The sequence below is a fragment of the Argopecten irradians genome, chromosome 14, assembly GCF_041381155.1.
Source record: "Argopecten irradians isolate NY chromosome 14, Ai_NY, whole genome shotgun sequence".
NCBI lineage: Eukaryota > Metazoa > Mollusca > Bivalvia > Pectinida > Pectinidae > Argopecten > Argopecten irradians.
Window position 1 is genome coordinate 21,441,017 of NC_091147.1, and position 14,917 is coordinate 21,455,933.

At 35.2% G+C, this 14,917-nt stretch overlaps 1 protein-coding gene across 1 annotated transcript in view; it reads right to left on the reverse strand.

The window, feature by feature from the left end:
- Positions 1-14,917, reverse strand: part of LOC138307096 (uncharacterized) — a 41,583-nt gene that overhangs the window by 21,710 nt on the left and 4,956 nt on the right. The window contains 16 exon segments of the mRNA XM_069247726.1: positions 5,208-5,285; positions 5,894-6,226; positions 6,584-6,910; positions 7,296-7,622; positions 7,877-8,206; positions 8,858-9,196; positions 9,419-9,590; positions 9,592-9,749; positions 10,401-10,739; positions 10,952-11,123; positions 11,125-11,282; positions 11,937-12,275; positions 12,486-12,815; positions 13,481-13,819; positions 14,042-14,144; positions 14,146-14,372. Coding sequence (XP_069103827.1) covers positions 5,208-5,285; positions 5,894-6,226; positions 6,584-6,910; positions 7,296-7,622; positions 7,877-8,206; positions 8,858-9,196; positions 9,419-9,590; positions 9,592-9,749; positions 10,401-10,739; positions 10,952-11,123; positions 11,125-11,282; positions 11,937-12,275; positions 12,486-12,815; positions 13,481-13,819; positions 14,042-14,144; positions 14,146-14,372 — 4,071 coding nt within the window.

Sequence of the window (14,917 nt, forward strand, 5' to 3'; positions counted from 1 at the left end):
CTAACGGGTCGTATATATTTTCAACTGTTTCACGTCTCGTTACTTATTTCACATGACGACCCTTTCACAGTTGCCGCGATTCCAGCAAGAACATTAAAGTCGGACGCATTGAATATGTAGGTGTCGTTGTACGCGATGTTTTGTAATTGGTCATATCTAATGCCGTTTCCTATGGCCACACAAGCAATAAGGACTCCCTCTCTCTTCAGCATATCAGCGGCCGTTGCCGGATTATCATGAGCGATTCCATCAGTCATTAAAATTATTACTTTTGAGGCATCATCTCTGGCTCCATTCGTAGCTTTAAGGGAATTATTCATTACAAAGTTTAACCCACTTTCTATATACGTTCCCCCACCGGTGTATTGTATATAGTTGATTGCTTTAGCAATACTTTGATTACCCGCTACTCCATGGTACTCGTTAAGCCAGAATTCGTTGTTGGGATAATTGGAATACTTTGCAACGCTTATCTGAATGGCGTCCGGACCTAACATTACTCCAGCAGTGTAATTTTGGATGAAATATTTCATAAGTATGAAGTTCGTAGATCCAATACTTCCAGAGGCATCTAGGAGAAATACAACATCTGTCTTTGTAACACAGTCTGAAAAAAACATGATATAAATGAAGCAAAAAAATATAACCAATAAATTATTTAATATTACTTTTCTTTTCTAAATTATAAGTTCAAACTTCAATAAAAGGGTTTCTGATGATATTTCTTCTGTTAGTTTTTATGATGGGATTAAGGCCTCCATATATAATATCAGTGACTCTGTACTTCTAGAAAGTCAGTTTAGATTCAAGTCACGGACAGCCTCATGAGTTTAGCCCCAAATATAAAGTATAATTCAACCATGTCGTGTCGCTACTGAGCTGGTATTGTCTGAATGTATTTCAATAAACTTCGTCCTCCACATACTATTCATGTTTTACCAGCGCTTATTTGGTTGGAGTGATTGATTATAAACAAGAATACATGTACGTGTATTTTGGCATCTTTTTGGTCCTTAAGTCAGTCGAACTTTCAGACATATAATTTGGTGATTAACATATTGAATTGCGAATATCGAGTACATTTTTTTTCTGAAATAACCACCCAAGCATCAATGAAGTACATCTAAATACAGTGAAGTGACCTTTCATTTCGAAATCATAGGGCACATCCTTGAACTAACTACATGTATTCGTAAAAGTTGAACAAGTGATGTATTTTGAGGGGTCCGAGAAGGGTTCAACAACACCTTTACGATCCATTTACTTTAGTAGGCCTATAAAACTTGTGTATAAAAGAATATATTTCATATTGGCGTATGGAAAACCGCTGTAACTGACAATTCAATGAAAAAGCCGGTGCTTTTTATCACAAAGATTTTCTTTGATAACGAACGTCATACGGACTTACCATAATCGGTGTCCGGACCTGAAATAAATTATCATAATTGCTGAAAAATTGGGTATTTGTTATAAATCATATATTAAATAAACTATTAAAATAGGTGCATTGGCCATAAATAAATCCAAAATCATTTTGCGTAGTGTTTCATTATAAAAAAAATCAAATGAAATACAACTCACAAATATTGTAAATTATTATTATTGTGCACAGTTGTTAAATTATAATACATTTTATTTTTTTCCAAAATAACAAAGCATACACATGTAGTGGTGTTTCGCTTGTGGCATTACATCGAAAGAAATTAAAAATAATTCAAAGAAGGCGAGTTGGAATTTGACTATTGTTTTATGTGTTTTATCAAAAAGCTTAGATAAAACCAGGGCAGGAAAAATTAACAATGACTGAAGAAATACCAGCCCAGAAACAATGTCGTAGATATCTATTTATCGAAATGAATAAAGAAATCATTCGATACAGATGGCGAACACTATCGTTTTCAGATTTCAATCTTTTGATCCGGCGAAAGAAAATTCGATATTCATCCTTCATTCGTTCATATTTTACCTTTAAGTCGTGTCCATATTTTATCTGTCTATAATTATAGGGTATGATTTTCATTGAATGTTTATAATCTCAAAGTAGCGTCTATAGAGAGCTATTAGTATTTGTTTAATGAGGCAATCAATTTAATCTAATAAAATGTCCATTTTATCAAACTGCGATTAATAAAAGAACAATATTACTTACCGGGAATGGTGATTACATCGTTGCTCGTCAGGTCTGCTACAGCAGTAGTTAAATCTGTTTCAATCCACGGAAGGGTTTCTGTAAATGCTGTTATGATATCAGTGGGGGTCAATTTGGTATTTATCTGATTGCCTGAACCATCATTGAGTGTAATGTCCGGATTTATATGCATGGCAAGTGTGGCTTGGACACTTCCTGGCCTAATAAAGCAGATGATAAATGTCATATAAATCAAATATACGGTTACAAAACAAATATAGTTTTATTAACTGAGTTGTAAATGTGGTAGACTCGAGAAACTAAACTTGACGAAGACCGTCCCTTTTTGTGACGTCATACGTTTGTATCATCGCATTCCGGATCCCGATAAATGTATATTTCTCCGTATCCATCGATTATAACTCGCTTCTGACATAGGTATTCGAGCAAATATTTCGTCTAGAAGCTTTCCGGGTGTTTACTTGACGTGTTTGGTTATAGGTAAATATAGTATAATTTTGAAGATTCATTCATGAAGTAAAATCCAGGAATCTTATAGTCGCTAACCTATAAGATAGGATACACATGGATTTACAGGGACCCAGAATGAAAAACTTCGCGTCAGTAACAACTGAATAAACGTTATCATAAGAATTGTATACGATATTTTTGTGGTATAGAAATAAATTTACACAGTATATCGATGCCGAAGGAAGTTCGTGATGTTTCGAATGGAAAAAAAATCGAGATCCGAGATGCGATAGTAACTCATCAAAAGATAACGATATACTATTTTTCGTCCGGGAACGGGCAAACAAAATACGAAAATAAAGTTGCTCGAAAATATTTCCATTGAATTTTTAATCAAAATCGTTACTTATAATTTGAAAGAAAACGAAAATAGTCGACTTCAATACAGTATCACACAGAGCAAAAATTTGCTTATTCTGACAAAGGTGATTTATTCGCTGCTGAATTAGACTCTTTTTGAAAGTTTAGGTCAGGTCTAGCTTGGTAACTGGTTTGTTATAATTTATATAACATATAAATAAAATCATCAAACTATGCAATAACTGTGTTATCCTGCATGCTCTCATAATATAATAAATATAGAAAACTTACAGCGGTAAACGAATAACATAACACTTTGAAAGATGCTACGGATTTTAAAACGTTCTAAAACCAAAATTTATTGGTATAAGAAAGCAAATCAGTCATATTTTGAAAATAACATGAGTGAAGTATACTTTTTATTGGTTTTTCTTATTGCAAATATGTTACTCTTCATTGAAATTCTAATAAACAAACTTTTCTTCAGAAATTTTTTCAGAAAAAAAAAGATTTTTTTTCTCTAAAATTGGGTCCAGATGTATTTCCCAAATAGCGATATTTCGTTTATTGCGGAAAACATATTTTATTTGATATAGTTATGAATTCTCTATCACCTACTGAAGGTATGTACATGATATGGGAATATTCTTTATACGTTAAGGGATGTCACAGGGAGGAAATATCATTTATTTAAAAATCCTTAAAAACCATAAAATTAAGTCATTAGTACATATCTTTAAGCAACATTGGAAGAAAGAATAACATGAAGACATATGTTTTGATGTGCTTTTTGTGGCAAGGGTAAACCTAAAATGAAGATATAAAAACGAAATCCTTTAGAGGAAACTAGAAAGGACAGTCTACCTTTTATGAAAAATATAAATAGAATGATTCTCAATTCAAGCGATAGAGTAAGGTGGTTTCAGTGTGGCTTGTCACTAAAAGGACTGGATAAACACATTAGTGTGTATCGCAAATGAATTAACACTGAAAACGACAATCATCACAATATTTTTGATTTGGTAAATAATGACATATGAAATTAGACCCACCCAGATATTTGTTATAAAGGGTCCTTCTAAAGTGATCGTATATAGCAATGTTGTCAGGTGAGTTCAAAACAAACGTTGCCCCAGGACTTTCAATGTAGTAGGGGAATTTAAAATTTCGTCCTCTCGACTATAGTGACAATCTTGTTTAATTTATCAGGGAACTAGAATACATATATCAATACTATCAGCTGTTACATTAACATTCAACAATAGGCCCAAGGGATTTAGGCAGACCATCTGGAAATCAACTAAGAAATACTATATAGTAATATGAAAATAAAACAAATGTAAAGCAACAAGATAATTTGGAAATTTAAAGTCAAAATAGTTTGCAAATAATAGGATAGTTTTTCGGAAAGCAGACATTTTAGTAAATGCTGTATAGATATGTGTAAAATGGCGAAGTAATAAAAATAAGAAAACTCATCGGATAAATATTGAAATTCTGTAGATGTGTTTAATTTTGAGTCAATAGATGATTAAAAATTGTTCATATTCGTTGTTTGGGACTTCATGTTTTTTAATCGAAAGAATAACGAAATATTTCTGATATACCGTCTTATAAGTGACTGTTTTATATAAGAGTCACGTGTAACACAGTAAAAGATAACATATAGGACAGCTACAAGTAATGGCCCCATAATCCGGGAGTTAAAGCGCAGAAACAACAATGGATGGCATAACTAAACTATAGATATATTTAAACATTATAAAGATAGCACTGCTGTACTTACTTGAGTTCTATAACTTTGCTCTTCTTGTAATTGTCACTAATAAAACTCCGACTGTAGACATAATTAGTCTGAAAAGTAAACAAAGCGACACATAATTATAAAAACTTTATATGCTGAACAAAAATACAGTGGAACTCGGTTAATACGAACTCGAAGGGACCGAGACAAAACTTCGAGTTATCCGAGTATTCGAATTAAGCAAGTTATCAAGTCTACTCATATACTGCATATACATGTACCGCAAGCTATATAATTTATAATTGTGGATACAATATAACTTAGGATAATTGCTTAACAATTAACAACTTTTCCACGTTTTGTAGCTAGAAGCTGCTATTTAAATGCCGTTCTACGAACAATCAGTTTTGTATCAGATTATCGGAGGTCTAAAACAAACAACAGCTTACATATTGATGTGCTACAAGGTGTGAATTACCTCACTTTCGATTTGTTGTGCAAAAGTTTTAAATTCAGGACTGTTTTTATCCCCATACGCCGGTATCCATGTGCTGTTTTGGAAGTGGAAATTCGTGCTGAAATCTGATGCAAAAAGGAATAAGCATCCTAACCGTAAAATACAATTCACAAAAAAATCCTTTATTATAAAACAACATCAAATGCTAAGTTTGTTCACTCGATTGCTTTAATCTACCATGATTCTATGCATTTGTCGATAATACGTGTTGGTGAATTGTGGGGACTACGTATGAAATTTCGGGATTGTTTTCAAACATCCTACGCTCCCATCACAGTTACTAAATATAGAATATGACTCAAATCGGGTACACAATGGTTCCCGTATGTTCAGCAACCATGTAACAATTTCTTGATATGGTTTGTGTATATCACGTTCTAACAAATTTATATTTAAAAAAAATGAACTTGAAACACACTTAACTCGCATTATATGTGACACATTTTGCACTAGTTTATCCAGAAATAAACCCCTCATTCATAATGTTATTCCCCCTTATCAAAAATAATTCATAATTCCATTTTTTCTCTGTGCATTATATAAAACATTTGAAAACTGTAAAGTCGCTAACAATTACAAAATAGCATAGTAGACAAGACCGACGCTTGTTACAATCATTGTTTATCTTTTATCTCATACATAAAGTTGATGGTGATGTGGCAAAGTTCCTTACCTGCAAAGTCCACCACCATATCAATAGAACTACTACCCTGGTAACTAGACAGCTTATCATTGGTGGCCACACAACGGAATTCTGTCCCATTCAAGTCCGCATCGGCGATGAAATCATAAGTGTGTGTGACAGACTGGTAACACGAATCGGCAACGTCACCAACAGTTGTTGTTGGGATTACAGATGATCTGACGAAATCGGAGGAATTTGCAGATTTTACATAGAGGTCGAGGCTTCCTCCCTCTGTCGCTAGTCTACTAGAGCAGTTTATACTATAACGTTCTCCTTCCTCAACTGAACTGTTTCCTTCCAGAGTAAGTCCACTGGCAACATCTATTGTGGAAAGAATCACTTTAAATAATTATGAGATAAACAAGTAGTCTAATTATAAATAATTATTTTCTCTTTGCTTCCATGTTTTCATCTGAATCTCTAATTTGCCAATTATTTTTTCGGATCTTTATGAAAAACTCGAGAAAGTCAGACGTTATCGTGACGTCACATTATTATAATTTAATTAGAAAAAATAATCCCTTGATAAGAAAATAGAATATCACATAATAAACCATTTTATTTTTTATAAAGTAATCGTAAAATTAAATACAATAAATGTTTCCAAAGCTATTGGCGTTACGGTTATTAGAACTTAATGTCAAATTTGTCATTAGTAAAATTAATGTCAGTACCTACCGGAAACTATGACAATTGAGGTAGCTTTGATGAAGTCACTTCCCATAAATGTCAATGTACACAGGTAGTTCCCTCTTGCAGTGCAGTGTGTTGTGATGTTCGGGAAAAATATACTAAGTGTCATGTCCTCACTGTTCTGTTGTAGTTCTACCGTATAGGAACTGTTACCCCTGACAACCGTTCCGTTTGGATACACCCGACCGTGTATATCAGCATTATCTACTGAAACTATACTGATATCTTCCCAGTCTGATGGTGGATAGCGGACGTTACAGCTGATGGTGATCGCCTCTCCGGGGGTAGTGACCGAATCGTTCATTTCCATTTCTGGAAAATATCATTTTGTACATTTACTCGTGTACAGTGTTGTTCAAATAAAATTTTATCATTGTCTCTTGGCAATTTCATAATGAAAATAGTATTACTGAATGTATAAATTAAATTAAAAGTTTGATGAAACATAATGCATTGTCTGTACGACACATGATTTGATTATCTTGTCATCTTTGTGTAATCTTTCAACATCCGTGAATTCTAATTACCGCCGGCATTATGAAAAAAATCAACAGCATTGTATCAATGCTTATATGAAGTATCGAAACAACATTACATGATGATAATCGGAATGTTTGTAAATATCATAATTGGAAAATCTATAAATATAGAGTCAATGAACAAACTGCAGCAGGAAAAGACGCTAAACAATAATTACCGGCAACTCGCACTACAAGTGGTCTGTCTTCAGAGACCGCTGTCCCATTAATACCTTCACATCTAAATATAGTCCCGTTATCAGTTCTGTCGGCGACAAATGAATAGACCTTTGTCGTCTGTAGGAAGCAGTTGTTCGTCTGACCGCTTACTACAATTTCTGGTTCCACCGTAGACTTCATAAAAGATGTATCGTTTACATGTCTTATGTATAAGTCTAAACTACTACTTGGCGGAGCAAGGTCCCCGGTACAATTTATTTCGTATCTATCTCCTTCATTCCATGTTGCATTGTTAACGATTCCAATGTTTTCAACAGCATCTAAAACTGAAATTTTATATCACCATCAAATCATCAGCTTAATCGAACCTTTTTGGTCCATATTCAACAAGCGGAAAAAACACTTTACCTATAAAGCCGATTGACATTGCTTTAATTGTATATCACATCAATGTTACTCCGTTAGTTTAATTCGTGACTCCTTCTATTCGATTGATTCTATTATTAAAAAATTGAAGAACATAAATGAATTACCTATGCAAGAATTGCATTTCACATTAAACATTCATGTTGTAAACTACCTGGGATGGAAATGTATTCCAATGTTTCCACAAAAATCTTTCCTTGTTTATAGAGTTGGCACGTGTAGTTACTTCTGACGAAGCAATGTTTTGTTGTGTTGGGGAAGACAAGACTTATCGATATGTTACTATCACCAGCTTCAAACGTCGTTTGATAGGCGTTTCCGTCAGTTTGTGTTGTTCCATTTCCATAGCCCACAGCTACAACTCCGATATTGGAGTCAGTGGACATCACTTTGATCTCATCCCAAGCTCTAGGTGCTCTTCTAATATTGCATTCAATATTGAGTTCACTAGTGATAGGTAACAGTGAGCTGACGAGGTTTATTTCTGAAAATAATGTAAATTACATGATCACAAAAAATAACATTTTTTTATAGCATTTCACTTTGTTGTCGTTTAATTCTTTTTTTTCTTTCCATCAAAATGCTGCCTTTTTCTTTCCATAAAAATGCTAATGGAATTGATATTGGTACAATACCAAATTGATATCAAACGTGTGATAATGCCTTCTTATACTGCGAACTACGGCTATTGTCTGACAAAACGGTGTTGAGTTATGCCCCTTTCCTTCGAGAGGCTAATGTAGAGGATTGGATATTGGAACATTTTAAAATTTCTCTCGTAGAGTATCGGACTTTTGAATGGTCAAACGTCAAACAATGAACTAAAACATTTTTTTTTTGTTTGGCTACGTAGCAATTTTTTATACTTTGTTAATGTGCAAAAGATATTGTATCCGAGTGTGATTCAAAAACAAACGGCCGTAGATGTTGGATTTGTCATGGTTAAACAATCCGCAACATTCCCATCCCAGCAACATACGATTTTGAAGCATATTTGAAAGTTACAAAAGGAAGCTCAAGCTTCTATTATGTGTGTACTTTTGAAGAGTTAACTCTCTTATGTGAAACAATTTGAATTTCCAACAAACATTCACTGATTGAGTTCTTCGAATTAAATGTGATTTTTGGTACTCACCAGCTATGTCGACAAGAATCAATCGTGAATCAGAGGTCGTCTGCAAACCAGAGGAGATGGTAAATGCTTCACACCTCACTTCTGTACCATTATCCGTCCTATTAGCAACCATACTGTAACTCTTTGTAGTTGGGAGGTAGCAGGAGGCAGTGGGATTGCCAGTGACGACAAAGAAATCGTTAAATGACGCTACGAATGACGTCATTTGTGGTGGTCGCGTGAACAGGTCGAGTGAAGTAGATGTCGGTGCCAGGTCCCCGGAACAGTTCATTGTGTAGGTGTCGCCCTCGTTCACTACCGTCACTCCATCAACTCTAAGATTTTCTGCTGCATCTTCAACTACATCAGTATGAAACGATAAATTGGTCGAATTGGTTGATTTATACAGTTACAACCAAAAATAAAACTCGAATGGCAAAGACATATGATAGCTTATCAAAAAAGAAAGAAGACTGCACATGACATTAGGATATAAAATGCATTTAAGAATTCAATCGTTGAAATCATAAAATTTTATTCTTAATGATTACCAAACAATGGATTAATACTGATTCAACATACCTGGGATTGAAACATATGCCAATGTTTCCACAAAAATGTCTCCTTGTGCATAAAGTTGGCACGTGTAGTTACTTCTGACGAAACAATGTTTTGTTGTGTTAGGGAAGACAAGACTTATCGATATGTTACTATCACCAGCTTCAAACGTCGTTTGATAGGCGTTTCCGTCGGTTTTGTGTTGTTCCATTTCCATAGCCCACAGCTACAACTCCGATATTGGAGTCAATGGACATCACTTTGATCTCATCCCAAGCTCTAGGTGCTCTTCTAATATTACATTCAATGTTGAATTCACTAGTGATAGGTAAAAGTGAACTGACGAGGTTTATTTCTGAAAATAATGTAAATTACATGAATACAAAAAAACAATAAATTGTTTTATAGCATTTTCTCTTTCTTGTCGTTTAATTCTGTTTTTCTTTCCATCAAAATGCTGCCTTTTTCTTTCCACAATTTTTATAACGGAATTGATATCGGTATAATACCAAGTTTGCATCAAAGGTGTGATAATGCCTTCTTATACTTCGAACTAAGGCTATTGTCGGACACAAAGGTATTGAGTTAAGCCCCTTTTCCCACAGAGGCTAATGTAGCGGATTGGACGTTTGAACATTTTAAAATTTCTCTCCTAGAGTATCCGGACTTTGAATGATCGAAACGGCAATCAATGACACTAAGACTTTTTTTTTTTGTTGACTACGTTGCAATTTTTATACTTTGGTAATTTACAAAAGATATAATATCCAAGCGGCTTCATGAACAAACGGCCGTAGATGTTGGATTGTCACGGTGTAAACAATCCGCCACCTGCCCCTCCCGGCATCACACGATTTGAGTTATATTTGAAAGTAACAAAGGAAGCTTAAGCTTCTATTATGTGTGTAATTTTGAAGAGTTAAATCTCGTATGTGAAACAATTTGAATTTCCAAAAACCATTCGCTGATCGAGTTCTTCCAATTGAATGTGATTTTTGGTACTCACCAGCTATGTCGACAAGAATCAATCGTGAATCAGAGGTCGTTCGTGACCCAGAGGAGATGGTAAATGTTTCACACCTCACTTCTGTACCATTATCCATCCTGTTAGCAACCATACTGTAACTCTTCGTAGTTGGGAGGTAGCAGGAGTCAGTGAGATTACCAGTGATGACAACGAAATCGTTGGATGACGCTACAAATGACGTCGTGTTTGGTGGTCGCGTGTACAAGTCAAGTGAAGTAGATGTCAGTGCCAGGTCCCCGGAACAGTTCAGTGTGTAGGTGTCGCCCTCGTTCACTACCGTCACTCCATCAACTCTCAGTTTTTCTGCTGCATCTTCAACTACATTAGTATGAAACGATGAATTAGCCTACTTTGTTAATTAACACAATTACAACAAAAATGAAACTTGAACATCTAATGAATTATTAGAAAAGATAGAATTCTGCACATGGCACTCGAATGTAAAATGCATTTAAGAATCCAAGTGTTTAAATCATAAACTTGTATTCTTAATAATTACCAAACAATGGATAAATACTGATTCAACGTACCTGGGATTGAAACATTTGCCATTGTTTCCATAAAAATGTATCCTTGTGTATAGAGTTGGCACGTGTAGTTACTTCTGACGAAACAATGTTTTGTTGTGTTGGGGAAGACAAGACTTATCGATATGTTACTATCACCAGTTTCAAACGTCGTTTGATAGGCGTTTCGGTCAGTTTTGTGTTGTTCCATTTCTATAGCCCACAGCTACAACTCCGATTTTGGAGTCAGTGGACATCACTTTGATCTCATCCCAAGCTCTAGGTGCTCTTCTAATATTGCATTCAATGTTGAATTCACTAGTGATAGGTAAAAGTGAACTGACGAGGTTTATTTCTGAAAATAATGTAAATTACATGATTACAAAAAAAACAATAAATTGTTTTATAGCATTTCTCTTTCTTGTCGTTTAATTCTGTTTTTTTTCCATCAAAATGCTGCCTTTTTCTTTCCATAATTTTTTTAACGGAATTGATAATGGTATAGTACCAAGTTTGCATCAAACGTGTGATAATACCTTCTTATACTTCGAACTACGGCTATTGTCTGACACAATGGTATCGAGTTGTGCCCTTTCCCCCAGAGGCTAATGTAGAGGATTAGATGTTTGAATATTTTAAAATTTCTCTCGTAGAGTATCTGGACTTTTGAATGGTCGAAACGGCAATCAATGACACTAAAACTTTTTCGTTTTTTTTTGTTGACTACGTCACAAATTTTATACTTTGGTAACTTACAAAAGATGTCGTATCCAAGCGGCTTCATGAACAAACGGCCGTAGATGTTGGATTGTCACGGTGAAACAATCCGCCAGTGCCCCTCCCGGCAGCACACGATTTTGAGGCATATTTGAAAGTTACAAAAGGAAGCTTAAGCTTCTATTATGTGTGTACTTTTGAAGAGTTAACTTTCTTATGTGAAACAATTTGAATTTCCAACAACCATTCACTGATTGAGTTCTTTCAATTAAATGTGATTTTTGGTACTCACCAGCTATGTCGACAAGAATCAATCGTGAATCAGAGGTCGTCCAAGACCCAGAGGAGATGGTATATGCTTCACATCTCACTTCTGTACCATTATCCGTCCTGTTAGCAACCATACTGTAACTCTTCGTAGTTGGGAGGTAGCAGGAGGCAGTGGGATTGCCAGTGACGACAACGAAATCGACGGATGACGCTACAAATCACGTCATGTTTGGTGGTCGCGTGTACAAGTCAAGTGAAGTAGATGTCGGTGCCAGGTCCCCGGAACAGTTCAGTGTGTAGGTGTCGCCCTCGTTCACTACCGTCACTCCATCAACTCTAAGTTTTTCTGCTGCATCTTCAACTACATCAGTATGAAACGATGAATTAGCCTACTTTGTTAATTAACACAGTTACAACAAAAATGAAACTTGAAATATAATAATTATTAGAAAAGATAGAATTCTGCACATGGCACTCGAATGTAAAATGCATTTAAGAATCCAAGTGTTTAAATCATAAACTTGTATTCTTAATAATTACCAAACAATGGATAAATACTGATTCAACATACCTGGGATTGAAACATTTGCCATTGTTTCCACAAAAATGTATCCTTGTGTATAGAGTTGGCACGTGTAGTTACTTCTGACGAAACAATGTTTTGTTGTGTTGGGGAAGACAAGACTTATCGATATGTTACTATCACCAGTTTCAAACGTCGTTTGATAGGCGTTTCGGTCAGTTTGTGTTGTTCCATTTCTATAGCCCACAGCTACAACTCCGATATTGGAGTCAATGGACATCACTTTGATCTCATCCCAAGCTCTAGATGATTTTCTAATATTGCATTCAATATTGAGTTCACTAGTGATAGGTAAAAGTGAGCTGACGAGGTTTATTTCTGAAAATAATGTAAATTACATGATTACAAAAAAACAATAATTTTTTTATAGCATTCCTCTTTCTTGTCGTTTTATTCTGTTTTTCTTTCCATCAAAATGCTGCCTTTTTCTTTCCACAATTTTTATAACGGAATTGATATCGGTATAATACCAAGTTTGCATCAAAGGTGTGATAATGCCTTCTTATACTTCGAACTAAGGCTATTGTCGGACACAAAGGTATTGAGTTAAGCCCCTTTTCCCACAGAGGCTAATGTAGAGGATTGGACGTTTGAACATTTTAAATTTTTTCTCCTAGAGTATCCGAACTTTTGAATGGTCGAAACGGCAATCAATGACACTAACTTTTTTTTTTTTTTTTTTTTTTTTTGTTGCTGCGTCAGTATCATTTTTAACTTTGTTAATGTGCAAAAGATATCGTATCCGAGTGTGCTTCAAAAACAAACGGCCGTAGATGTTGGATTTGTCACGGTTAAACAATCCGCCAGTGCCCCTCCCGGCAGCACACGATTTTGAGGCATATTTGAAAGTTACAAAAGGAAGCTTAAGCTTCTATTATGTGTGTACTTTTGAAGAGTTAACTCTCTTATGTGAAACAATTTGAATTTCCAACAAACATTCACTGATTGAGTTCTTCGAATTAAATGTGATTTTTGGTACTCACCAGCTATGTCGACAAGAATCAATCGTGAATCAGAGGTCGTCCGTGACCCAGAGGAGATGGTAAATGCTTCACACCTCACTTCTGTACCATTATCCGTCCTATTAGCAACCATACTGTAACTCTTTGTAGTTGGGAGGTAGCAGGAGGCAGTGGGATTGCCAGTGACGACAAAGAAATCGTTAAATGACGCTACGAATGACGTCATTTGTGGTGGTCGCGTGAACAGGTCGAGTGAAGTAGATGTCGGTGCCAGGTCCCCGGAACAGTTCAGTGTGTAGGTGTCGCCCTCGTTCACTACCGTCACTCCATCAACTCTAAGATTTTCTGCTGCATCTTCAACTACATCAATATGAAACGATGGATTGGTCGAATCGGTTGCTTTGTACAGTTACAACCAAAAATAAAACTCGAATGGCAAAGCCATATAATAGCTTATTAGAAAAGAAGGAAGACTGCACATAACATAAGGATATAAAATGCATTTAAGAATTCAATTGTTGAAATCATAAAATTTTATTCTTAATGATTACCAAACAATGGATTAATACTGATTCAACATACCTGGGATTGAAACATATGCCAATGTTTCCACAAAAATATCTCCTTGTTTATAGAGTTGGCACGTGTAGTTACTTCTGACGAAGCAATGTTTTGTTGTGTTTGGGGAAGACAAGACTTATCGATATGTTACTATCACCAGTTTCAAACGTCGTTTGATAGGCGTTTCGGTCAGTTTGTGTTGTTCCATTTCCATAGCCCACAGCTACAACTCCGATTTTGGAGTCAGTGGACATCACTTTGATCTCATCCCAAGCTCTAGGTGCTCTTCTAATATTACATTCAATATTGAGTTCACCAGTGATAGGTAAAAGTGAGCTGACGAGGTTTATTTCTGAAAATAATGTAAATTACATGATCACAAAAAAACAATAAATCTTTTTTATAGCATTTTCTCTTTCGTCGTTTAATTCTTTTTTCTTTCCATCAAAATGTTACTTTTTCTTCCCACAAATAATTTAAGGGAATTGAAATTGTATAATACCAAATTTGCACCAATCAAACGATGACAATACCTTCTTATACTGCGAACTACGCTATATTGTCCTACGACAACGGTATTGAGTTATGCCCCTTCCTTCCAGAGGCTAATGTAGAGGATTGGTTGTTGGAACATTTTAAAATTTCTCTCGTAGAGTATCAGGACTTTTGAATGGTCGAAACGTCAAACAATGACACTAATTTTCGGTTTTTGTTGGCTACGTTGCAATTTTTATACTTTGTTAATGTGCAAAAGATATTGGTATCCGAGTGTGCTTCAAAAACAAACGGCCGTAGATGTTGGATTTGTCACGGGAAAAACAATCCACCACTCCCTCCCGGCATCATACGATTTTGAGGTATATTTGAAAGTAGAAAAGGAAGCTTAAGCTTATATTA